The sequence below is a fragment of the Saccostrea echinata genome, unplaced genomic scaffold (assembly GCF_033153115.1).
Source record: "Saccostrea echinata isolate AGI-Se365-2 ecotype Australia unplaced genomic scaffold, CSIRO_AGI_Sech_v1 ptg000029l, whole genome shotgun sequence".
Taxonomy (NCBI): Eukaryota; Metazoa; Mollusca; class Bivalvia; order Ostreida; family Ostreidae; genus Saccostrea; species Saccostrea echinata.
Genome location: NW_026889778.1, coordinates 6,430,167 through 6,457,803, shown reverse-complemented (window position 1 = coordinate 6,457,803; position 27,637 = coordinate 6,430,167). Strand labels below are relative to the sequence as shown.

Sequence of the window (27,637 nt, the reverse complement as noted above, 5' to 3'; positions counted from 1 at the left end):
GATCATAAATACAAATTCTAAATATGAAGCCAAAAATTCTAAAAATAACACTGGTGAGATGTTGCAATTCTGGAAAAAGAAACATGAACCTTCACAGACAGACAAGGGGTTCTGTTCATTGATTAGGTAAGCGCTGGGATACAGCCAATGGACGTTATAAAAATAACATGGACTCTAGCTACATTGCAAGGGAGGATCCAGCAATTTTTTTTCAAGGGGGTCCATTCCTACTCAACCCCCCCCCCCCCGGGAAATGTTCAAACGCGAAAAAGTGGCTGTGTTAAAAAAATGGAGAGGGGGAGAGGGACATCTTATATGCACAAGCCGATTTAATTAATATCATATATATCCCCTATGAGGGGATGGGGTTCCAAGGTCATTATTTAGTTACCTTATATTAATTTATCCGGGGGTGGGGGTTCCCTTGGATCCACTGAATCGTGTATATGTGAAGAATGTCTTAATGATAGTTAATACAGAGCACATAAAAAATGGCTAGTTCCTGCTTAGTGTGAATAATATAATCGTCAAAATGGCTATAATTAAGCCGCTTTTAAACAGAAAGCTTAAACGTACAATATTTTGGTATTCTATGTAGAGAGATTAACATTCGTGGATATGGTAACTAAGCTATAATATGCTTTAATACACTTTAGAGAAAATTAACTCGAGAGCAAATCGCAATAAATCAGGCTTTGTCGTTGTGACATGTTTACACGGATTATGGGCATTTTGGAAACTCTTTCCTCTAACAATGTTCAATGCTTGCATGATTTCATTGATAAATATGTACAAAAGAAATCAAAACCTAGGTCTGTACTTACAGCTAGTTCCTGGTCACTAAGACATTCTAAGTAGCTCTAAAAAAATCCGTTGTTCATTACTTCGTCTGAATTCAAAATTCATACTGTCATTGAGGCTGCATGGAAATGTTCCGATTTAATTCCTTCATTTTTTCACATTTTGTTTCACCTTCACAAAGTCCGTCCATCGCTACAGAAATAAAGTACACACATTATCAAAAATTTAAATCGGATACTAAATTGATCAGATAGCTAACAATACAAGATATAATAATGATTTCGAAAAAAGGTTAAGTTTAATTTAAATGAATTTAATACCCTGATCGATAAATGCACTCGTCCGACGTCCGTTTGAACATAATGCGTCCCTTTAAGAACTCCTACAAACATATCAAAGTATAGAATCCGTATTTATGACTTTTGAGTATAAGCTACGTGTATACATTTGAAGTATTACGCTGGCTAGTCTAAACTCGCACTAGGAGACTGGTCTTTCCTTATTTTTAGCTGTTTTCTGGTAAGTGGTAATTATGTGCCGGAGTTTGTAAATCAAATACTGATGGGGTACTTATACTCTCACTAAGTAAACGTCGGTGATCCCAGTTTAAATGTATTAAGTGAAAAACTGCATATGTCAGCTGGATAAAGATTTATAACTAAAGGAAATTTTTTCAGGTAGGTCTTTAGATTCTAAGAGAAAAACTTTTTTATTATTTTGAGAAAAAAATGCTTCTAAGTGTTCATCGCAAAAATGAAGATTTCAAAATTTTCTTTCATGAAATAATTTTGGTGTACTGCCAATATTAGCAATTTGTTTCGACCATTTGTCTCTGACATTGAAAAGACCGAGTCAATGACATGAGTATATTTTATATAGAAATATCCCGGCATCCAGTGTTTCATGCACGCTTGGTCACTGTATTGGGATACTGTTAGCACTGCACTGCATTCTGGACACGGGGGCGACTAGTTTTTCACAAGGTTTACTTTATACCAACTTCATATAAATGGATAAATTATTATTATTTTAATTTGGCAATATGCATGTATATATATATATATATATATATATATATATATATATATATATATATATATATATATATATATATATACTTTATAGTATATACATGTTTACATAAGATTTTAATTATTTTTTTTTTTTGCAATGAAAGAAAGTATTGATGGGAAAGATTTTGTGAACAATGCAGTTCTCGTGAATCCACGATATTACGTACCACTCGCTGCAATTGAAAGATTGTACTTCAGAAAAACCCATTCAGAATTTTTCCTATCGTAATAACTCCTCATTTTAAAAAAAAAAAGTATTTAAAGTGTAAACATAACTGTAGTAATAATAAAAAGATTAATATATGTACTTACTGAAAGTTTAAATTCCCTGTGTATTTCTCTGGCTTTGACGTTTTCTTATATACACACAATCTGGACCATTGATTTCTCGTTGTCTACATGGAATATATTGGTGCCAAAGTAAAAAGGCCCCTTTTAGCGATAATGTTGGACGAATTTTGGTAAGTATACTCTGACCCCGAATTTCCCGAAGCATTAATTGATCTATGTATCTACATGTAAATCAACATCTGTCTGTAGTTAACAAGAACTGCTAATTAATAAGGTACTATATTCTATAGATTTGATCCTCCTCTACTGTGTCCTGGTGACCTTCAGCTGCAGAGGGAGCCTCTCTCAGAGAAATTCTCGATATGGACCCACGGATCTTCTTCTTAGCCGCTGTCACACTGGGCGTGGTGAGCGCTGCGCCAATGGAAATGAAGAATATCCATAGTAAGTTTATTTTTCAATAGTTTTCAATGAAATCAGATTTAAAAATTAATTCTAATAACATACGTAATAACCTATATGATCAATGTTAATACATCAGGATTATGGCTTAACTGAAGATGTATTTCAGTCGTCTTTGATTTAATTGATATACATGTATAAACGTACAGAGAGAGAGAGAGAGAGAGAGAGAGAGAACCTGCATGCTTGTGACGTAAATGTACTATTTACGGTACAGCACATGGTTTCCGTACCTTAATCATACTTTGGCGTACGTGTCTGTGAATGTTATAATTTAATCACAAACCTATAGGCTGAAAAATACCTTCGCGGGATTGATTAGATTTACCTTTAATAAACCTAAATTTTGTACCGACATGATCCTATAAACTGATATACGTCCATGTGTACACATAATACTTACATGAATATACATTTAGTTGCATCAACCCCTGGCCTGGTCATATATCCCTCACATCCTGTAGGTCTTTAATTATCCAAATTAATTAAGGCCTATACCTCAAAGTCGTACTTAACGAAAACATCTCCGTAACAATTAGGGTACATGTATCTGATGGAAAATTGATTTAATTTTAATTTGCATATTCGTTCGAAAATCCGTTAAAAACGACATGTATGCACATACTTGTACATAAAAATATGCATAGTATAATAGCATGGAATTAACTCATACGGGCCACAGCTAGGGTGAAATTTTCTGACTGAAGTTTGTCCGTATCTCTCTCTATCTCTCCATTTGTCTAGATGTACAGATGTTAAAACTTTCAAATTTTGGAGTTCTTTTATAGTGCATTCATGATTGGGTTAATTTCAACAATTCGCCTCAGCGTGTCATTGGGTAAAGTGAATTTAAGGTTCTTCAAAAGAAGGACGACAACCACTCTCAATGATTACACTGTTATTTATGGCATAGCGAAAATGAAGTGGAGTTATTTAGATATCTTTTCAAGAACAATTTGGCAGAAAGAATGTGACAGCTTAACTAAACTGCGTGCAATAAAGTTATTTTGAACTGCGTGCAATAAAGTTATTTTAAACTGCGTGCAATAAAGTTATTTCAAATCTGTTATCATGTCTTCGTGTGATACAATAACAGCTGCAGGATGGGGTCACAATATTAATAGTGGGTTTACCTTTTACTTAGAATGTAGGGAAACACCAGATAGTAAAATTAATATGCGTAGATTGAATAAGACGTCAAAATGGGGTGGCGTTACTTTGGGTGCAATTGCACCCTTCCCTTAAAAAAATCACGATTTTTTTTTTTTTATTTTTGGGGGAAAAAAACTTAATTACTTATATATATATATTTTTTAAGTATATGAAATACCTCTAAAAAATGACTCCCAGAATTCAACAGAATCCAACTTTAATGAATATTTTCTGGCTTAGGAGAGGGTATACGCCCTTTAAAACTCTTCCCCGAACCCTCTTTTTCTGCAGAACCCTGGTGACGGCCTCTTTGACGTTTGCTGAAATCATCTCTTCAGGAGAGCCACAGTGCATGGGTTGTAGTTTTTCATAGGACTGTATACAGTGTAAGAACAATCTTTGACAAAACATCTTTCCAAGAACAGCAAGACTAGAGTGACTCAATGTCAATTAGTATACGCGCAAATATCCCAATGTATTGCAGGTTTAAGCCCGTGCAGACATCAGCATATCTTAGTATTTATGTTTGCAGGATGACTCAGGTGAGTGTTGTGGCTCATGAGCCTTTTGGTAAAGCATTTACGTGTAAAATACGCGGATTTAAATATGTAAGATTTTATTAACCGCTTATATTAAGATATTCCAAACTCTAGTTGAATTGTAACCCACCCCCCCCCCCCCCTTTGTCGATCCCTTTCCAAAATAAATAAATAAACAGAAGTGAAAACAAAACAAAAATTGAATATTTCCACTAGCACTTGACGTTATATACATTTCTTATCTGATTTTTTTTTTTTTTTTTTTTTTTTTTTACATCCTACCATAAGGATGGTATTTTGAATAGATTTACCTGTTCTGTATTGATAATATAATCATTAATAAAATATGAATATATAATATGCTCCAAATAATATACAATAAGTTCTGCTTGGATTAAAAAAAATGATCATAACTGGAAAAATAGTCAAGATAATTTTATCCTATACACACGTTTATATTGTATGTTGATTATGTTTTGTTTTTGTTTTTTTTTTTTTTTTGTTTTGTTTTTTTTGTTGTTGTTGTTGTTGATGTTTTTGTTTTTGTTTTGTTGTTGTTGTTGTTTTGGTTTGTTTTGTTTTGATTAAGTTTTTGTTTTCTGTATGTTTGAGCAACAAGTCCTTTTAAGTTTTAACTTTAAATATTTATCTTTTTATAGTAATAATGAACAAAAGTGGTTTGGTATGGCAGGATCCAGGCAAAATGCCGCTGTATGAATTTTATCAAAACAAGGTGTGGGGGTGTGGTCGAGGATGGTCCCTCCTTCCATGGAAGAAATTCACCCTGTCCTCCGAGGGACAGGTTTTTAACGGTAGCTGTGCCACAGAGTTCGTTCTACCCAGGAGTATTAACTGTATGAATAAAATCTGTGTAAATCCCGAGAGGATCACAATAGACAGAAGTGGAATAGAGATGAAGTTTACAAATATCTACAACAATGAAACGGTAAAGGAATACTCCTATATATTTGTGATTATATTGTGTATAATATAACATTGTGTATAATATAAACTTTAGGTCTTCCGTTATAAAGTCTAAAGATATTTTATTTTTTGGGAGTCACATTTACATTTCTTTTACTGATAAATTGAACTTGTTTAGCCCCCCCCCCCCCATTACCCCCTCCCTTTTCGAAATTCCTGTATTCTTATGAATTCTCTTACTTTATTATACAGAACATATTTTTTTTTGTTTTATTTGTTTTCAAAATAAATAAATCATAAATGAATTTAAAATAATAATAATAATAATAATACAAAAAAATTTCAGAGCTTAACAGTACTACTATCAACCTTGTTTAATATTTGACTTCCAGAAAACATTAACTCATACGGACAAAACGATGCAGTCTACGTGTTTTACGGGGAACTCTCTAATGGTGAAGCTGACAACAGACGGCTCCATTACATTGCCTTCCACAGATTTCCAATTCAAGTTTGAAATATCTTCGCAATGCCCTGGCGTCTCCAATGACGTTGTGATGAAATCTAACAAAGGTAAGTATGTTACTTCTGGACAAGAGTCAATTTAGCGAAAATGTGGACCCAATGTCAAAGTAATCGCAACATAAATTATATTTTTATAAATCTAACATTAAAAAAATATTTGCAGTAATAAAAATATTTAAGAATATCTAATGAGCGGAAAGCATAACTTTGGCATGATTTAATTAGCTATGGGAATTACTAGAGAAACTCCGAGAAAAGGGGCATAACTCTGCAAATCCATCCAAAGTTTTTGCTGAAGTGATTAAAAAGAAAATTCCTGTTTTTCATGAAATCGTAATCTGATTTAAACTTTTCTGGTACAATTAAATAGATCATTAGTTCATATAGATAATATAACTTTGAAATGGGCATTTTGAATTTAATTTTATACTTTTTGATTTGTGAATATGCATTTTTTAATAAAAAGTGAATACAGAGTTTTAAAAAAGAATAAAAAATAATTAAATTTCCCTTAGATTAAGATTTAGTATGCATGGATCATTTCATTCCATACATAAACATTAAATATAATTGAAAAAAACATATCCATAGAGATTTAATTAGAGACAAAATTTGACCTATGTTTCGATAACCTAGCTCTGACCTAAATTGCATTATTATGACGCAAGGAAATGCATGCAGAATACACTCTGTGGGCCTTGACATCTTTAAATTTATTTTGTTGGGAATAAAAGGTTTTACTGCATCAATAAATGTCATTATACACATTTCATTCTTTTCTTCTTTTAATTAAGTTAGAAAAATGCATAAAAAAGTTAACCAAAATTTACTGAAGTGACAACAATTATCATGCCCCTTTCCCATTGCAATTTTCATAAGAAATTTAGGAACCCCAAATAATACTTTCTCCTAATCCCATTTTATTAGATTTATGTTTTACATTTATTTTATACATTCTAGAGTTCATTATAACAAAGAAATTGTGGTGCAATTAGTTTGATGTTTCATGATAAATTGACTGGACTAGAATGTTTAGGACAGCCATTGCAAGAGTGGGGCTGTTTGGAGTGGGAACAGATAGGGAAGTTTGTCTTGATATTTTTACAGTGGGGGTGTTCTTGATTGGTCAAAGAAAGAAATGGAATATTTCAAATTTTTTTGCAATTATATGTCTTCTTAAATCAATTTTAATCATGCTTGGGAGCAGTGATAGAAAAATTGAAAGTAACGCAGCAAATTATATTAAAATTCCTACTCTCAGGTCTAACTTTTCTTCTGCAGCCCTATATAGATTCTACTGTTTACATCTTTGCATATTTTCTAAAGATGCTGAGGAGTTGTCTAACATGAATGCAGTAGAAGAAGCCATGACTAAGAACCTTATTCTGGGGATCGTTACCGCAGCCTGTATCTGTGTCGTCTTCATCATCATATTCTTTATTACCTACTGCTACTATAAGAACAACCCAGAAATTGGAAGACACCATTACACAGGTAACGATTGGTCAGTTTGTACATGAAAAAGCCAATGAATGGTTAAAAATCAAATCTGCAATACGACTGGATAGATATAGAATATTAAATTTGGTTAAGACTTAGTAATATATTCAGTTGAAAGAGGTAGGCTGAAACCAACAATTTTTCCACTTGAATGATGATCGATTACTGCAGGGTTTTTTTAGGGGTTGTAGGGGGCCTGTAATAGGCCCCATTCCCAATGGTAAAAGTAGGTGTTTTTCCCAATTTCATAAAAGAAAATTCCCAAAGGAGAATCAAAACAAACAAATATGGTTAAAAAATTGCTGAACTCATTAACGTTTATCAGGAATGGTGTTCAAAAAAAAAAAAATCTAAAAGGCATGCTCCAAAAACTGATTGACTGAATGTAAAATAAGTCAAAAAATACCTTGCAAATGAAAAAAAAAATCCTCTTATTTGAATTTATTTACAAAAATATTAAATAATATGATATTCTTCCCAATTTCAACCAAAAGTTGCTATTTTTCCCAAATGGAAAGGCCCAGGCCCTTGATTTTAAGACCTAAAAAAACCCCTGTACTGATTCTGCAGCTCAACTGGGCCATGAACAGTCAATAATTATTAAAGCTCTCTCTATATGCTTTAATGTAAATATATATTACTTTATTCTCCATCTATACCTATATCATTAATAGTTGGAGTATATGCATCATTATAATTATGACTTTTTTTTCTTTTCCAGAGGAAACCAAACCACTCAACAAATGATGAAAAGAGAAAATTAGAGATTAAAATTTTTAAAATTTAATTTCTTTAACTTATTAACATGATATGTGACAATTAATACATTATGCAAATTTTATTTCACTTTTTTGTGAGATTTTTCAATGAACATAAACTTATTGAAGTTTTTTTTTTCCTGCAAATGGAGTAGCATTTTTTGAGACATATCAAAAACATGACTGTAGTGCATGATTGAAATGGTTAATGAAATTGAAATTTGGCTCCCACCAAAAAATTATGATGTAGCAAATAAATAATATGGATTTTTAAAATCTTGCTTGAATGTTACATTACTGAATTTTGAGAATTATTTACGTGTATTTTAACCAGAAAAGTAGCAATTTTTCATACACACTGTTACAAGTAAACAATTTCATAAGACGTACACTGGTTTAGATTTGCATGAACAACACTTATTAATAACAAATTCGTAGTTTGTGTGTTTGAATTACAGAATGAAAGTCCTGAAATTGTGTGTTTTTCTTGTTTATTATACAGAGTCTGTGAAACATGCTTATAGCAAACTAATAATGAAGGGATTTTCCTGCCCAAGATTTTAAAACATTTTTTAAACTTAATGCATAAAACAAATTATAATAAAGCAAAATTGTATGTTCATGGCACTTTGCTATGAGCATGTTTTACTGCATATAAATCGAAAGAAAATTTTAAAATAACTTCATGAATTTCAATAATGGATATTATTCTTGATGATGAAGGGCCACCTGACAGGTCAATTTCTTTCACTTTTGGCTCCATTGAGCCCGAGAAGTGGTAATATGTCTGTTCTTATTCTTCAGTCTGTTAAAAAAAATTCTCCAAAATCACAAAGCTAAAAACAGCATCAAACAATATCTTCAAAAACAAAGCTGTTGTTTGGAGTAAAGAAGAATGAATGTACAGGGTACTACAAAGGCAAACCTATCTTTAAACAGACATGGTACAGAAATAGAGAGCAGGGAACTTTAAAAAAAAAAATAGTGCTTAGAATGACTGAGCAAACAATTGACTAGAATTAACTTAAAATCATTTTTATTTTCATTAACCATTACATGTATCTCCTCAGGCAATGGATATGAGTGGATTCCAAATTATGATAAATGCTAGCTCTTGAATATACAGTTTTCAAGTCGTATCTCTAAGACATGTTTACAGAGCATCTCTGCAGAGTATTTCATTTATTACTTAGCATGTTACATACACAAGGAAGAATATTTACAATCAAAATATGTAATAGAGTTCATGTTGACATGATAGGAGTTTGTTGCTATAATGGATTTTTGAACACAGCCATAGTGACATCACCCTCAGATTTAATTAAAACACTCCTAAAATAAAAAGAAAGAAAAAGTTAGAAAGGTCAGTTCTGTCAATTAAAGGATTAGCAAGTAACATTAAAAAAAAGGAAAAGAAATTAACATGATTAAACAAACACAAAATGTGATTTAGACATCACTTACATCAGTAGAACATATTTTCATTATTAACAAAGCAATATATTCCCCCATAAATTTAGACCTTTACAGGATGGGGACTTCAGACAGATAATATCTGTCGGACATTTTCCCATCAATGGGTAACCCACAAGTAAATAAGACTGAGTGGTTAGGCCCAGAGCTACATATTGTAAACTAGGGAAGGAGTTATACCCTTATGTACTGATGACTTTAATTATGTATATTGATGATGGTCAAATTTTTGTGAAATAAGAACTGACAAGCTTCTAACACACTGAAAGGATTGGGGAGTTAACTATAATCTCCTTCTCAGTTCATCTGGTACCTACCCTCCCTCTGATTCAATACAGACAACTGGTGATGTGGAGGAATTTGGATGAAGCTGAGCTGCTTGGCGGACAATACTGGCCACTTGTCCTGCTAGTTCTGGTTTGCAACCACGAGCTAAGAATTGAATGTAAAAAAAAAATCATACCACAAAAAACACACTAATTTTCAAATCTGAATTCTTAGCAATTTCACTTTAATAATAACAACCTTAAATACTGTCAGATATAACTTTAAAATAAAACATTATCAAAATGAAACAAAAAGAAACTTTTCTGTAAATTTAATAAGATTTTCATTTTGTCAAAATCATATTCATAATGTGAGCCATTATATTACTTACCTGCTAAACAGAGTCCATTGTTATCAGCACACAGGGCCCCACTTATACCTGGGACACGGCATCTGTAACAAAATGTGTCTTATTAACACAATGAAGCAAATGCCTGAGTTACATGTAATAATATTTAAGTAAATGAAAAAAGATATATAAATGGTATTTCATAACTTTGCAATACACTGTACCAACATGACCAATGTAATAATGCTTAAATTATGATAGAATTATTCCCATCACAGAAATTCTCCCTACAGAAATATCTAGTTTGAATAATCTATAGATCTGTATTTTTTTGCGGGCAAAGGACAATAATTTAAATTATCACTTTTAAATTAGTGCATTCATTCAAAATTATAAAATTATTATGAAAAAACTGTCAAATTCAGCACTCATTAAACATGCGTCTGCACAGTGTATGACATCATTTCACGATAACTGTATATTTGTCTTCGTCCTAAATGACCACCCTACACTATAATGTGTAGGTGTGGTGTGCAGAGGCATTTTTATAAGAGTGCCGAGTTTGACAATTTCTTCAAAGAAAAAAGGAATTGTTATACAATTTGCATTATTATCCTTCAAAATTATACAATTAATCTGACTGGTTTAGAGCAGGTAACGTATGGGAGACAATTCGTGATGTCTCCCTCACATGAGGTTGACAACTTTGTTGTCTTCCTTCAGATGATACCAATCATGGTAGCTCAGTCGGTAGAGCGCTCGCTCCGTGATCGGGAGGTCATGAGTTCGAATGTCGACCACAACAGACCTAAGTCGATAAATATAGGTAGCAACTGTTCCTTCGCCATGCGCTCGACACTTTGAAGTTGCGGGTCCTTTGGATGAGACCTTAAAAACCAAGGCCCCGTGTCACGGCAGGCGTTGGCACGATAAAGATTCCTCACTGCTCAATGGCCCTGAGTGCTGAGTATAGGTCAAAATTTGAAGCCCTTCACGGGTATATGGTGACGTCTCTATATGAGTGAAAAATTCTCGAATGGGACGTAAAACAATATACAATCAATCAATCCTTCAGATGACAATGAAATATAGCACAAGCAGGCCTGCAGGGTAACAACTGTGTTGTCTCCTTTTTGATGAAAATAATTAAGTGTCATAAGCAAGATAACCCATATTTAAAATTATATAATTTATATGGGGGATTGGTAAACAAAACTTTCTAGCGGTGACCTCAAAGTTGTCTGTTGATATATTTTGAAAGTATGGAATCGGAGCAGTGAGTAGGAGAATACGAGGTTTAACTGATATTTTATACTCTATCTTATCATGCTTATAATTAATTTAGATTCTTCAGGATAATAAAACAATTGTGGACTGTTAACAGGACCAGTCCAAAGACTATTTCTACCTACATAGCTACGTATAGCTACCTAGGTATTTAAACCTACTCCAGGTAGCTATTTTTACCTACTTTTTGCTTTATTTGCATTTCATGGCAAAACACTGGAATGGCGCAATATGGTGAGTACCAAATTTCTTAATAAAATCACAATGATGATGAATATGACAAAAAATTTTGGCAAATGATTACTTTCAATTTTGTCAATTTTGCATCGAAAACTACATCGTTTCATTTTCAAGTGATGGAGGATATAAAAACAAAGTCTAAAATGTTTTACAAATCTGTATCAATTTTAAACTTATCTTCATGCCTTCTTAGATAAAATGTTTTAGGGATGAATTTTCATACATTTCTTCTCCACTCTTCACCCTGGTAAAAGTTGTCAAATTAAACCCAGAATTTTGCCCCGTGCAAGTGCACAAGATGATAAACAACAAGTTCGACCCGTTTTAAAGATGCACCTTAATTATTATTTAAATTTATAATAAGCGCCCGAGGGTAAGAACCCTACTCAGACCTGATAATGGGTGATATCTCCCTTCTAAACAGTCCATAATTGTATATTATTATACTGGATAAGTAAATAAGTTAAACAGGTTGGGCACACCCCATCAAATGGTCATTTATCCCCTGTTTGGTGAACAATCTCCCATATCGGAGACGAATTTTACTGACCATTTGGGAGAGAAAAATGGTTGTGTTCAATTCCATAGAATGGCGTGGAATGGCGCATAATTTTAAACCATGTGGAATAAAATATAAATATTTATCGGTGTTTTGAGTGAAAAAAATCGAAAATTCAACGTGTAATTTTTTGCGCAGAGTCGTTCAAAAATTTGACAAAAAATGTCACGTATGTAAACAAGTACAGCGTTTCTCCGTTTTTACTTAAAAAGAAAATTTCCTCCTTCTTCAATGATGCTGCACCTGTCAATCATGTTCTTTACTTTCTCTTTCGATTATCTGGGCAACCAATCAAATAATGCAAACCAATAAAAACGATGATCTTTTTTTAACCTGGTCAAAAGTCGGATTTTACTACGGAGGCACATTAGTGTCAATTTTCTATTAGAAAATCAAAAGAAAAATAAGTTTTCGCCTTTATTTCCTTTTATTTTGTACGCAATAGCTTTGTTCTCTATAAAAATAGTAAATGAAGTTAGATTATGATATAATTATTGTTTTAAAACGATGTACTTCGAACGAATACAAGAATAATTGCAAAAGTCCCTTTGTAAATCTTTTATTGAAAATTATTTATCAAGTATATTAAATTCATCAGTAATATACATATTAAACCACAAAAGGTCGTATGGAATATGCAACTTCATCCTAAAAGAAAAATAACAACAGATATTACGTTCAAGTATTTAAAAATTTAACTTTATAGCAATAAGTGCCCACCGTACCAGTAAAGTAATGAGGAGCTTGTGTTTAACGGGATTTTATGGAAATAAATGTTGACGAAGATCCAAAAAGCGATTGAAACTTAACTTATCAAGAGTTAAACCACTGGATAAAATAGAATTTTTATCCTACTAGACACAATCAATTTTTTTTTGATCGAGTGATCAAGAAGTTCGGCTGTTACGGACAACTATGGGTATCGTTTTTAGGAAGTTATAGAGAAATTGCACATTGGAAATCGACCAAACTATGTTAATTGTGCGACGAATATGTTCACTAAAATTCCCCAATGCCTAAGTAAATGCGCTTTTGCTTTATTTTAATAAAATTTGGAATAGAATAAAGAAGTCCACCAATTGGTCAGTAAAATTCGTCTCCGATATGGGAGATTGTCCACCAAACGGGGGATAAATGACCATTTGGTGGGGTGTGCCCAACCTGTTAAAGAAGATAGATCGTGACAAGCATTTGTAGTGCCTGTGCAACAAAGCTAACTAAGCTCGCTTTAAAGGTTGCACTTTTAGACAGAAAAAGAAAAAGTGTCCATGTGAATAAACAACCAGAAGGTTAAATACATGATATATCTTACGTTTCTTCAAGATGTTTTTCAAGCTGTCTTTCCATCTTTCAATCACCTGACATTTCTCAAGATACTTCCGGTTTTTGGATTTCAATAACTCAACCCAAAAATATTCATGACTTTTTAAATTGATTTAAGTGAATATATTTTTAGCTTGAAATCATAAAATGATATTCTTTTATTTTAGATTCATCGTAAAATCCCTGCAATTAAATATATTTGAATCAAAATCCTATTGTAATAAAATCCGACATACTTTTAAACGTATTAGCAAAGGACATCAGACAGATGGCGCCAAATTTCAACTAAAGCCAGTAAAGGAAAAGAAAATGATACAGGTATTTGATCTTTACTGCTTGAAGATCATGTCATAAAACAGACATTGTATAGTGGGGATATACAATTAGTACCATGTCCTGGCAATGTTAAGAGGACAATGCACAGGGCTTGAAAATAATCATTGCTCCTATCAATTTAAGGCTACCTTTGTAAATTATGTATTCTCTTTAGAGAATTGGACAGGCTTTCGCCTACATCCACGTGGATGTAGGCGAAAGCCTGTCCACTTCTCTAAAGAGAATATAAATTATGTTGCATCAGGACTTATTGCCCAAATGGAATAATAATGCCTGCTGGCCTGTTTGGGATATAATATCCCAAACTGGACGGATATAAATTTACAGCGCTAAAAATTTCCAATTTTATTTTGGCAAAAAGTATTGAACTGCATAAAATACATGAAATGCAACAATGTTTGGTAAAGAATTTATTTTTTTTCTGTAACCCAACTGTCTGGAACATTTATCCCTTGGTAGAACCAAAACTTCTTGTAGATCAATCTCACACATTGTAGGCTTATAGAAAAATGTGCTTATGCAAGTAAGTTAATGCTAGGTATGCATGGCCGTTAAGGAACCGGGGGATGCCCCCAAATAATTTTCCCAATATAAAGAATACAATAGAAAACATAGCTACCATAATATTTGTGTCCCCTCAATAATAATGTTTGATGACTTTTGCTTTGCCCATTTTGAATAAGTATTTGAATATGCACAGACTCCATTTTTCTTCAGCATGTGTTAAAGACGTAAACATATAATTATCTAATAATATTCACTGTTTCTTGAATTTGCATCAATAACTGTGTAAATATAGCAAAAATTTACACCACAAGTTGTTATACCCCATAAACAGATTATGAAGTATAAAGGTGCTTGTACCAGTAAGTTATTGATAAGAATATTTTAGAAAATTTATACAAGAAGAAACAAAAAAAATCTGTACTCTACACTTACTAGTTCTTGTCGCATTAATGTTTATTTATGTTATTTAGATTACTGAATTGGTGCCAGTTCTGTTAGCCTCAGTGATTGTTATTTCTCTCAATGGTATTCTGACCTATGGATTGAATACTAATGGATCAGGTAGGCAAAGATGGAAATTTTGATAATGATGATCGAAAATTATTATAAATTCTGATGACCATTTCTGTTTAAGGTAGCAGTTTATAAAAAAAAAAACTGTCTGCATTAAAATGGATTGTTTATGGGTAGATCAGGAAAAACTGACAGAATTAGTCATATTTACTAATGAATTTTGAAAAAAAGGAAGTTATATACATAGAGATGAATGTAACAATAACTTTTCCCAAAGTCATTACAGACTGTGGAAGTACCATGATTTCACGTGAGGGTAACATCACGTCCCCCTCCTTTGATGTTGACCTTCAACCTCTCTTTCACTGTGATTGGCTGGTCATATTACCAGAAGGCTCGTCAGTTCAACTGAATTTCCTTCATTTTGATCTGCCTGAGGGAGACAATGGACATTGTAAGGAAGGATTTCTGCTTCTGGGAACCATAGACACAAAAGGTCAGAGGTTATCTTACATCACTTGTTCTCTTCAATAAAAAATCACAGAAAGTTAAAAACTGGTATTTACATCTGTTAGGGTAATTATCTTGTATAGCATCATGTAATATGAAACTTGGACAATTTTTTTTTTGACATATAAAATTGATGCTTCCTGTGATACAATATACGTAAAAAAGTTAAGTACAGTATATTTTTGAAGTTAATATCCATAAATATCTGATTGATGTGGTTAGAGAGCGCATTGAAATTATCCCCCCCCCCCCCCCCCCCCCCCGACAGAACAGTCTGTCCATCTGTTAGCTTTTTCCTATTGGCTCATTAGGGATGTTCAGTATATGGGTATCAGAGTATATTATGATGCGTTTCACTTGAAGTCTGTTACAGTACAGCAATAAGTTGGAATACTGGTTTTTGGGTACAGTTTGAAAATTAGAATTTATTTCATTTAACTGCTTTACAAAATATTTTTTTAGGCTAAAATTCTGAATAGTTGATATATCATTAAAGTTGTACATTGTATTTGTAGATTTAAATTTACATTTATTCCCAACAATTTTAAATAGAAATTATGTTTTATAACTTTTTATAGAAAAAAAGAAAAGTGATACGTTTCAACTCGCATCATGATACACTTGTTAAAAATACCAATATATCACGACTTTTTCCCTATCGATACTTATCCCTACAGCTTATAGCTTAAATACTATGAGGTCCAGAATAATCAAATTTTGTCAGCAGATACATCTTGGGTAGAAGGTGTGTAAAATGGGGAAGAACCAATTTTTCATTCATTGAAGCAAACGTACATGTGTAACTGCAGACAGTATTTAGTTAAAAATGTCTAGTGTGTGCTCAATGGGAATAACTATAAGTAAGAAGTTAGATTTTCCAATGTAGATCAATCGAACTCATTGATTTATTTTATTAAGGCAACAGAAGGAGTGAGCTGGGCCCAGTCTGTGGGACAGAATCTCCGGGGGAACTAACACTCTCTCGGAACAAGTTTTGGTTGTCAATGTATGGGGGGTCAACAGAAGGAGGTCAAATGTCACGCCTGTACCAAGGGTTCACTCTCAGCTTTACACAACTTTTGCCACTGGTCCATGAATCTGGTAATCACAAAAGTATCTCTATAGTTATAATATGGTTCAAGTACAGTAATATTGCTGTATTCCAATATTTTATAATTATATAACCTTGCAGATGGTTCTTCTCAATCATCTGGCATGGACCAGGGATGGTATGCACTGGTTGTCCTTGCTGGACCTCTGTTGTGTGTAATACCTCTGTATTTCTGTCTGTAAGTACTACATAGTAACCAGTGGTATTCAGTATTTGATCAAGTAAGTGCAAAGAGATTCAAAAATATACTAAGATTACTTAGTGTATATGCAGGGATTTATCAGTACTTTCTCAGGGGCCGAAATTCGGCCCCATTCCCAATTGAAAATGAGTTCAGATTTTCCCAATTTGGCAGTATTTTTTCCCAATTGGTGAACAATGCTTTTATATTTAATTATCTTTAAAAAACACAGAGTAAAACTGTCACATTGTCTGTAATTTTCATCTGTTTAACTCATTTAGCAAAGCTACAGTCATATCTCATGTTTAAAAACACTGTAAAAACATCGCCAACTTCTAATCCGAATTTCCTCTGTTTTTCTGAAAATGGTGATTTTGTGTCATTGTATATATTTAGTAAGTTATTCAATTGATCTACGAGTGAATGGTTAGGACTGTAGGCATTTTTTTCAGATAGAAAAATATATTTTCAATGTTCTGATACATATTAAAAGAGGACTTTGAGAAAATGTGTACTTGATACAATTTTTTGCAGAAGATTTATAATCTCCAGAAACAGATTCTATTATGACTTAAATTGGAATCTCATACACTCATGTACTACCCTAAGTTGTATAAACACTTAATACTCATTGAAGTCAATTTTACTTTTATTAGTCTATTATTCATAATTGATCTTGTATGAGAAAGTTAAATATATTTAATTGTCTGTTTGGTTGCCCAAATTAGAGTTCATGCTGAAATATTAAATGAATTACACCTGAATACATGATTTAAGCAACATTTTAAATTTTTCCCAATTTCATCAAATAGCCGATAATTTTTTCCCAATTTCCCAAAAATGGCGTTTCCCAAAATAGGCTGATAAATCCCTGATATGTTTGCGAAAATTGCACAATGGCATACTTGTGTATAAAGATAAATGAAGAAAGATTTTTATCCCTAAAACTTTATGATGGCTTTATGTGAACACTATTTTTTAGCTCCCTCAATGAAGTTGGGGGAGCTTATGTAATACTGTCAGTGTCCCAGCCTGAGGCTAAAGTTTTTGGAGCAGATTTCTTTTCAAGTACTTCTATGCCCTATATTAATCAGAGATGCATGGAGGATGCTTCTAGTGTGTTTCATTGTACCATTCAAGGTTTCAGATGCTGCAATTTCAGCTAAAGAATGACCAGGTTAAAGTTTTTGGAGCAGAATAAAGCTTTTGGAGAAGGTCTCATTTCCATGTAACAATAAGCCCTATGTTGACCAAACTTGCATGGATGATACACCTAAGGATGCTCACTACCAGGCTTGCTTCAGATGCTTGATCTGACCTACATTTTCTGGATGAGTGACCAGATTAAAGTTTTTGGAGCAGATCTCATTTCCAAGTAACTATAAGTCCTATGTTGACCAAACTTGCATGGATGATACATGTAAAGATGCACACTATTTGACTTGCTTCGGATGCTGAATCTGACATTCATTTACCGGATGAGTGACCAGGTTAAAGTTTTTTGGAGCAGATCTCATTTCCAAGTAACTATAAGCCCTATATTGACCAAACTTGCATGGATGATACATGTAAAGATGCACACTATTTGACTTGCTTCGGATGCTGGATCTGACCTACATTTTCTAGGTTAAAGTTTTTGGAGCAGGTCCATTGCCAAGAAACTACAAGACCTATCTGAACCAAATTTGCATGGATGATGCATTAAAGGACAAACATTTTTAAACTTGCTTCAGATGCTAGATTTGACTTACATTTTCTGGATGAGTGACTAGTTTAAAGTTCTTAGATAAGTCCATTTCAAAGTAACTGCAAGCCCTATCAGACCACAATTGCATGAATGTTGCATCTAGGGATGCAGACTTCTAGATTATTAGTTTAGTGTGGGATTTTGCCTTATTTAAAGACAACATTCCTTGAGGTGACCTCTGTAATCTCTGATAACCAATGTTTACATTTTTCAGAAAGAGGAGGCAGTCAATTGCATTGTACTGTGCTGACCAGGACACGTCAGAGATGGTGGTCCAGAGATTTAGGAAGAAGCACCGTCCTCACCCTGATTTAGGAGGACTGAGAGACCTAAAAATAGCCGTGAGTAACTAACAGTAGCCACTTGAAAATTGCTGTTAGTAATTAACTGTAGCCAGGAGACATGAGAATAACTGTAACTTATAGTAGTCAGAGGAAGTCAGAATAAGTGTAACTAATAGTAGCCAGGGGAGATCAAAATAACTGAGTATCTAACAGTAGCCAGAGGACATCAGAATAGCTGAAAATTAAAAGTATCCAGGAGACATCAGAATAACTGTAAATTACTAAAATAACTAACAGTAGCCAGGAGACATCAGAATAACTGTAAATAACTAAGAGTAGCCAGGAGACATCAGAATAACTGTAAATTATTAACAGTAGCCAGGAGACATCAGAATAAATGTTAATTACTAAAATAACTTAGAGTAGCCAGGAGACATCAGGATAACTGTAAATTACTAAAATAACTAACAGTAGCCAGGAGAGATCAGAATAACTGTAAATAACTAAAATAACTAACAGTAGCCAGGAGACATCAGAATAACTGTTAATTACTAAAATAACTTACAGTAGCCAGGAGACATCAGGATAACTGTAAATTACTAAAATAACTAACAGTAGCTAGGAGACACCAGAATATCTGTAAATTACTAAAATAACTAAATGTAGCCAGGTAATATCAGAATAACTGTAAATTACTAAAATAACTAAATGTAGCCAGGAGACACCAGAATATCTGTAAATTACTAAAATAACTAACAGTAGCCAGGAGACATCAGAATAACTGTAAATTACTAAAATAACTTACAGGAGACACCAGAATAACTGTAAATTACTAACAGTAGCCAGGAGATTTCAGAATAACTGTAAGTAATTAACAGTAGCCAGGAGAAATAACTGTGAAGAATGAATTTAGATTGAAGTTTTTTAAGCTTTTTTCTATTGTAGATTTCTAATCCACCAGTTAAAAATGGAGAAATGAGTAACATCACCGCATACTCTTACTACGGGGGGTCGGGGGACTACGAGAATGTCAAAGGATACAGAGATGACTTCAATTTGTTTAAAAGTAAGGGTTACCTATCTAAGGGAAAATACCACTGCCACTTTTTTGCTCACCTGAGTTGAAAGCTCAAGTGAGCTTTTCTGATCACCCGTTGTCCGTCGTTCATCCATCTATCCGTCCGTCTGTAAACTTTTCACATTTTCAACTTCTTCTCAAGAACCGCTGGGCCAATTTTGGCCAAACTTAGTACAAAGCATCCTTGGGTAAAGGAGAGTTTAAATTTTTAAAATGAAGAGCCAAGTCCCCTTCAAAGGGGAGATAATCAAGAAAATACAAAACATTGGGTTTGGTCATTAAAAAATTTTCTTCTCAAGAACCACTGGGCCAGAAAAGCTGAAACTTATGTGGAAGCATCCTTGGGTAGTGTAGATTCTAATTTGTTCAAATCATGACCCCCTGGGGTAGGGCGGGGCCACAATAGGGAACCCAAATTTTACATTGTAATATGTAGTAACAATCTTTAAAAATCTTCTTCTCAAGAACCACTGGGCCAGAAAGGCTGAAACTTATGTGGAAGCATCCGTGGGTAGTGTAGATTCTAAATTGTTCAAATCATGACCCCCGGGGGTAGGGCGGGGCCACAATAGGTATACCAAGGGGGGAGGAAACTGGTAAAGAACAGCATGGCCAAAGTTACTCAGGTGAGCAATGTGGCCCATGGGCCTCTTGTAATTTATTAATATGTCATTTTCAAATTATTTACCTTCATGTGGGAACTTCATTCAAAGAGAAAAGTTGGCCAGGTGAAGCACAAGGATTTTCATTTACATGTACCTCTGTCAACATCTCAAATTATATCTTCTAAAGCATATTATTTTCTTTATTTTTATTTTGTAGAGTTGTATATAAAATTAAACACTTTTCCATATTTTGTTAGATGTATGTCAATTAAACACTCCTCTTTATTAGGTAGATGTGTCTGTCAGACACTTCTCCTTATTATGTAGATGAGTATGTTAGACACTCCCTGTTTTGTAGAGGTGTATGTCAAACACTCCTCAGTATTTTGCAGAGATGTATGACAGATACTCCTTATATTCTTAAGGTGTATGTAAGACATTCTTCTTTTGATTTTTAGATTTGTATGTCAGGGAGTCCTCCTTTATCTTGTGATTTGTCTTTTGTTTATTTTAGATTTGTATGTCAGGGAGTCTTACTTTCTATCTTGTGATTCGTCTTTTGTTTGTTTTAGATTTGTATGTCAGGGAGTCTTCTTTTCTATCTTGTGATTTGTCTTTTGTTTGTTTTAGATTTGTATGTCAGGGAGTCCTCCTTTCTATCTTGTGATTTGTCTTTTGTTTGTTTTAGATTTGTATGTCAGGGAGTCCTCCTTACCATCTTGTGATTTGTCTTTTGTTTGTTTTAGATTTGTATGTCAGAGAGTCTTCCCTTCTATCTTGTGATTTGTCTTTTGTTTGTTTTAGATTTGTATACAGGGAGTCTTACTTTCCATCTTGTGATTCGCCTTTTGTTTGTTTTAGATTTGTATGTCAGGGAGTCTTCTTTTCCGTCTTGTGATTTGTCTTTTGTTTGTTTTAGATTTGTATGTCAGGGAGTCTTCCTTTCTATCTTGTGATTCGTCTTTTGTTTGTTTTAGATTTGTATGTCAGGGAGTCTTCCTTTCCACCTTGTGATTTGTCTTTTGTTTGTTTTAGATTTGTATGTCAGGGAGTCTTCTTTTCTATCTTGTGATTTGTCTTTTGTTTATTTTAGATTTGTATGTCAGGGAGTCTTCTTTTCCGTCTTGTGATTCGTCTTTTGTTTGTTTTAGATTTGTATGTCAGAGAGTCTTCCTTTCTATCTTGTGATTCGTCTTTTGTTTGTTTTAGATTTGTATGTCAGGGAGTCTTCCTTTCTATCTTGTGATTCGTCTTTTGTTTGTTTAAGATTTGTATGTCAGGGAGTCCTCCTTACCATCTTCTAATTTGTCTTTTGTTTGTTTTAGATTTGTATGTCAGGGAGTCTTCTTTTCTATCTTGTGTTTTGTCTTTTGTTTGTTTTAGATTTGTATGTCAGGGAGTCTTCCTTTCTATCTTGTGATTCGTCTTTTGTTTGTTTTAGATTTGTATGTCAGGGAGTCCTCCTTACCATCTTCTAATTTGTCTTTTGTTTGTTTTAGATTTGTATGTCAGGGAGTCTTCCTTTCTATCTTGTGATTTGTCTTTTGTTTGTTTTAGGTTTGTATGTCAGGGAGTCTTCCTTTCTATCTTGTGATTTGTCTTTTGTTTGTTTTAGATTTGTATGTCAGGGAGTCTTCCTTTTTATCTTGTGATTTGTCTTTTGTTTGTTTTAGATTTGTATGTCAGGGAGTCTTCTTTTCTATCTTGTGATTTGTCTTTTGTTTGTTTTAGATTTGTATGTCAGGGAGTCTTCCTTTCTGTCTTGTGATTTGTCTTTTGTTTATTTTAGATTTGTATGTCAGGGAGTCTTCCTTTCTATCTTGTGATTTGTCTTTTGTTTGTTTTAGATTTGTATGTCAGGGAGTCTTCTTTTCTATCTTGTGATTTGTCTTTTGTTTGTTTTAGATTTGTATGTCAGGGAGTCCTCCTTTCTATCTTGTGATTTGTCTTTTGTTTGTTTTAGATTTGTATGTCAGGAAGTCCTCCTTACCATCTTGTGATTCGTCTTTTGTTTGTTTTAGATTTGTATGTCAGGGAGTCTTCCTTTCAGTCTTGTGATTTGTCTTTTGTTTGTTTTAGATTTGTATGTCAGGGAGTCTTCTTTTCCATCTTGTGATGGGTCTCTGGAGAGTCCTGTTTTCATGGAGGTAAAAATGTCTTTAATGTAAATAAATTAAATGCATATGTATAATTTAACTTCAAACTCTAAAAAAGTGTTGCAATTTTAGTATGATTAAATAAAGATTTTAGTATATGCTTTTAAGAATTTACAGACTTTTTACTTTCATTTCATTTAGGAATCTCAGAACCTGAACAAAACTGATTTACCGATCAACACCAGTCGTAACTTCCTGACCGTCCCTTGCCGGGGCACCAGAACTTCCAGGGTCTCCTATCTCAGTATCCTCCCAGATTTTGAGTCCACCTTAAACAACAGCAGGATCCAGCAAACGCCTCAACCTCCCACCATTGCCTCCATTGGAAAAATTGATGGAAAATCTGTGTACATTGTCCAGAATCAACCAACAGACCAGGACAAAAAGCCAATTATCCCAACAATTACAATCACATCAGCTTCTCTGAGGAGAAAGCAGAGGTTGTCCACTGTGAAAAATCCAGAGGACACTAACTCTAAGGTGGACCTGATTGACAAAAGCACTGGTCGACCATTTCGAGGATCCATTAGACCGAACAGGCATGCCAAGGCTTGGCAATCAGTAGAGGACATTCCGGATGAATCAGACAAATGCAGTGAATCTGTCAAAAATCCTCCACAAGCCACAGAAACCCAAAATACTGAAAGTTCCCCTAATACCTGTTTTGAATTTTCTACTCCTGCTATCTTGCAGTACAGACGATCAATAAAGAATGAAGCCAAGAAGTCTAATGAGGATACCCCAAGTTGTCTTCAAACTGAAAATCTTAATGAAAATATAATAAAGGTTCAAGATGAGCCAGAACTGTCTAAAACTGAGTTAATGTCAGAGACCAAATATTCCAAGGAGAATCGGTTGAATACACAGAATTCAATCACATCTGAAATGGAAATGCTTCAACAACAGCTAAAAAGTCCTGCCCAAATGGGAGTAGACAATACTGCCTTTGAATCCTCTAATGCTGGTGGAGAGTTCAGGGGCAGCAGCTGGAACCAGGTTATCAAGGAAGGAGAACTAGACAATAGGTCAAAGGTCAATGATGAGAACATGACTTGTTTGAATACTAGTAACAGTGGCTAATTTGACCATGTTTATGATCTTTTGAAGTTGAGGTTTTGTGGTTTAATAAAATTACCTGGTAGTGTGCTGTATGCAGAATGGGTGTATTTAAGAAGACATCAAATATGCAATATTCTGATCAAGTCCAAAACTCCAGATACAAATGTATGTGGTAGATACAAACTTGTGAAAGTCAGAGCCTCAGGGTTGTGAATGGACCAAAATAGGCTGCAAAGTATGTGTAGGCTAGAAGGGAAACATTCCTGTAATTTATGAACTAAATACATAGAGGATATTCAATGTTTTGTAGATGAATATGGAATTTATTTCACGAGTGGGACAGGATTTTTTGATATTTTCACGAGTGCGAAGCACGAGTGAAAATATCAAAAAATCCTGTCCCACTCGTGAAATAAATTCCATATTCATCTACAAAACATTGAATTTTCTGTTTATAACATTTTCTTTGATTTTTACTTTGTCTTTTCATAACACAGTGTCATAGGCTTGACGTCATAGTTGAGCGGTTGAGACGTCATAGCTTAGCAGTTGTGTGATTGAAAACATTACATAGCATGGATTTTAGCAACATATTTGGGAAGAAATTTGCAGTTTTAGCTTATCAAGATGCTTAGTTACTATCTCTATCTTATGACAGGCCAGAAAATATTTTTTACTTACTTTGATATCCTTTCACACTGTGAGAGAATATCATTTTGGTATCCTTTCACACTGTGAGAGAATATCACTTTTATTTAATAAATAAATCACAGTATTTCACTGTTGAAAATGTAATAAAGCTTATTAAATGATGGCCATTTGTCTATACAAACATGCACTAGATGAAAAATGTGACTCGGAAAAGGACTGGTCCAGGAACCTTCATCGTTTCTTTTTTTGGTCAGAAGTTAAATACATATCTATGACTGTTGCTATTATATATGTTTTATGTGCATTCGTTTAAAATTACATCTATGTTGAAAATGAAATCCACTTTGATTATTTTGTCTTAATTCGCATTTACATTGAATTCAGTGACACTGAACAAGGAAGTTGAACAATGCATAATTCGCCCTTAATTAGTTCAGATGAAGAAAAGAAGAATTCCGTATAATTAAGGATTCTGAGTCAAACTTTTGAAAAATTACTTAAGACTGGTGATTAACAAATTTAAATTGTAATAGTTTTGGCTGTGGATAGCAGCCTTGGTTGATCAGTTAGAGCATCTGACTAGTGATGCGGGGGTCCCAGATTCCCAGGTTCCAGACTCAATCTCCTGTCCTGTTACATAAGCCCAGACTTGCATGTGAAAGTCCTGCCACCGGCAAATAAGAACTTAAAAGGCAAAGACATTTTAAGGAGGTATCAGCCTGGCTCACTCAGTTATAATTGGTAGAGCACGTGGCTAATGATGTAGGGGTCCAGGGTTCGATTCCCAGTCTAGCCAATCATTTTCTCATTCCCTGTTACAAAATCAATCACGGTTCCAATCTGATTTGAAACCAAGCACACAGCTGCTGGATTTCTACAGCCCACTACTTGTGATTTTTTTACCGAGATAAATGTACACTAGTACTATTGAACATGGAAATATTGCACAGCAATATTACCGTCTGGATGTACCAAGAACTGAACACTCACTCCTGTTTATAGACCGATTTAATATTCCACACCTTATACTGAAGAAGCTTGATATATATTTCAAAACTAATTGATAAATAGGCGATACGTAAGAATACGGACAATTGCATAGCTTATATGCCAGCAGCAATTTAATCAGAATTGAATAAACAAATTAATATGAATTTTATAATTAATAGTGATATTTCAAATATTTGATCTATAGGTGTGAATTGGTGTAAATTACAAGATTGAAATCAAAATACTATTAACATACAGTACATTGAAAGTACATTACACCTTTGAAATTCTTTTCTGATTATGGTAAACCATGGGCCCTTTATACCAAAAAATGATTAATTCCTTTTTAAAAAAGAAATTGAAACAAATGTATTAATCATCTAAGCCGTGTATGCTGCAGATAAGCGGGTTATGTCATTTTTTTCTACAATATTTGCAACTTTCATCCCGGTATATAAACGGACAAATAAAGACAATTTACTGCTTACACAATTGAAAAATATTATTTATTCATATGAAATTGGTGAAAGTACGTAAAATAGTGTAATATCATTGATGATAGAGGATGAAACACTTGACGTGAGACACATCTGGCTTAAAAAAGAGGGGGGATCTAGCTAGTTTAAGGCGTTATTTCCAAACAGGCGTAATAATGCCTTTTGAAAAGGCGTACATGTGCGGATCTAGAGGAGGGGGAGGCGGACCCCCCCCCTTTGCAGAGTTATCAAATGTATATACTAAAGCAACTAAAAGTGACCTTGCAACCGCCCCCCCCCCCCGCTGAAAACGCAAACCCCTGTTAAGTTGGTAGGAAAAGTCATATATATGAAGCTTAAGAAGTGAAGTAGAGCGTCGAACACCCCCCCTTCCCAACAATCATACTTAGGGGGTTTTCTTTGGCTTGCTTGTCGAGAAATTTCTGGGTTCAATTTTTTTTGACTGTTGTGGACTTCCCCCCCCCCCCCCCGCCTGGAAAAAATCCTGAATCCGCGCCTGGCGTAATAACGCCTTTTTCGCGTTATGAGCATGTTCAAAAGCCGTTATAACGCCTTTTCATTAGGTCACCTGAGTCACTCAGGTGACCTATTGCTATCCGTTTTTGTCCGTCGGCGTGCGTCGTGCGATGTGCGTTAACATTTGAACATTTTTAGCTTCTTCTCTGAAACCGCTCAACCAATTTCAACCAAATTTGGCATATAGCATCTATGGGTGAAGGGGAACAAAAATTGTGAATTTTATGATCCCTGCCCCCCTGGGGCCTGAGGGGTGTGGCTAAAACCACCAAAATTAATGCAATCTTTAAAAATCTTCTTCTTTACTCCTGGACATCAAGCAGTCAAACTGTTGGCATGATTGTAATAAGCATTGACCCCTCTACCAAAATTGTGAAATTCATGGCCCCAGGGTCAGGGGTTCTGGTGCTAGGGAGGGGCTATATAGATTATATAGTGAAAGTGCATTATTTCTTTGAAAATCTTCTTCTCTGCTCCTGGGTATTAAATAAACTAACTAAGTATATAGTTATGATGAGTAAAAGTGCCTCTTCCAAAATTGTGAAATTCATGGTCTCAGGGTCAGGGGTTCTGGTGTTAGGGCGGGGCTCTATTGATTATATAGTGAAAATGCATTAGTTCTTTGAAAATCTTCTTCTCTGCTCCTGGGTATTAAATACAGTAACTAAGTACATAGTTATGATGAGCAAGAGTGACTCTTTCAAAATTGTGAATTTCATGGCCCCAGGGGCAGGGGTTCTGGTGTAAGGGCGGGGCTCTATTGATTATATAGTGAAAATGCATTACTTCTTTGAAAATCTTCTTCTCTGCTCCTGGGTATTAACTACAGTAACTAAGTACATAGTTATGATAAGCAAAAGTGCCTCTTCCAAAATTGTGAATTTCATGGCCCCAGGGTCAGGCGTTCTGGTGTTAGGGAGGGGCTCTATTGATTATATAGTGAAAATGCCTTAATTCTTTGAAAATCTACTTCTCTGCTCCTGGGTATTATTGAAACAAATTAAATACATAGTTTTGATAAGCAAGGATGCCTCTTCCAAAATTGTGAAATTCGTGGCTCCTGGATCAGGGGTTCTGGTGTTAGAGCGGGGCTCTATTGATTTAATGTGAAAATGTTTTAATTCTTTAAAAATCTTTTTCTCTGCCCCTGGGTATTATTCAAACAAACTAAGTACATTGTTATGATAAGCAATGATGCCTCTTCCAAAATTGTGAAATTCATGGCCCTGGGGACAGGAGTTCTGGTGCTAGGGTGGGGCTATATAGATCCTGTAGTGAAGGTGAATTATTTATTTGAAAATCTTCTTCTCTGCCCCTGGGTATTGTTTAAACAAACTAAGTACATTGTTATGATAGGCAAGGATGCCTCTTCC

At 34.2% G+C, this 27,637-nt stretch overlaps 3 protein-coding genes across 4 annotated transcripts; 2 read left to right on the top strand and 1 right to left on the bottom strand.

Moving 5' to 3' along the window:
• The first annotated feature begins 1,230 nt into the window (after nt 1–1,230).
• Nucleotides 1,231–8,504, top strand: LOC133194411 (uncharacterized). Of its 2 annotated transcripts, none has more exons than XM_061330374.1 (6): nt 1,231–1,320; nt 2,456–2,609; nt 4,978–5,264; nt 5,635–5,815; nt 7,094–7,261; nt 7,989–8,504. In XM_061330374.1, exons 2-6 carry the CDS (start codon nt 2,528–2,530, stop codon nt 8,012–8,014), a joined length of 744 nt encoding a protein of 247 aa, XP_061186358.1. In that variant the 5' UTR covers nt 1,231–1,320; nt 2,456–2,527; the 3' UTR covers nt 8,015–8,504. The 2 variants fall into 2 exon arrangements, with proteins under 2 accessions (XP_061186358.1, XP_061186357.1); XM_061330373.1 differs by lacking the exon at nt 1,231–1,320 and adding an exon at nt 2,306–2,335.
• Nucleotides 8,505–9,039: 535 nt separating this feature from the next.
• On the bottom strand, nt 9,040–13,595 carry LOC133194412 (ragulator complex protein LAMTOR5-like). The gene is made up of 4 exons (XM_061330375.1): nt 13,513–13,595; nt 10,157–10,218; nt 9,816–9,930; nt 9,040–9,357 (listed from the first exon to the last, which is right to left on the bottom strand). Exons 1-4 carry the CDS (start codon nt 13,545–13,547, stop codon nt 9,297–9,299), a joined length of 273 nt encoding a protein of 90 aa, XP_061186359.1. The 5' UTR covers nt 13,548–13,595; the 3' UTR covers nt 9,040–9,296.
• Nucleotides 13,596–14,376: 781 nt separating this feature from the next.
• On the top strand, nt 14,377–23,697 carry LOC133194896 (uncharacterized). Its single transcript, XM_061330796.1, has 9 exons — nt 14,377–14,382; nt 14,837–14,927; nt 15,157–15,375; nt 16,308–16,490; nt 16,582–16,678; nt 18,643–18,769; nt 19,658–19,778; nt 22,475–22,542; nt 22,693–23,697. Exons 1-9 carry the CDS (start codon nt 14,377–14,379, stop codon nt 23,629–23,631), a joined length of 1,851 nt encoding a protein of 616 aa, XP_061186780.1. The 3' UTR covers nt 23,632–23,697.
• The last annotated feature ends 3,940 nt before the right edge of the window (nt 23,698–27,637 follow it).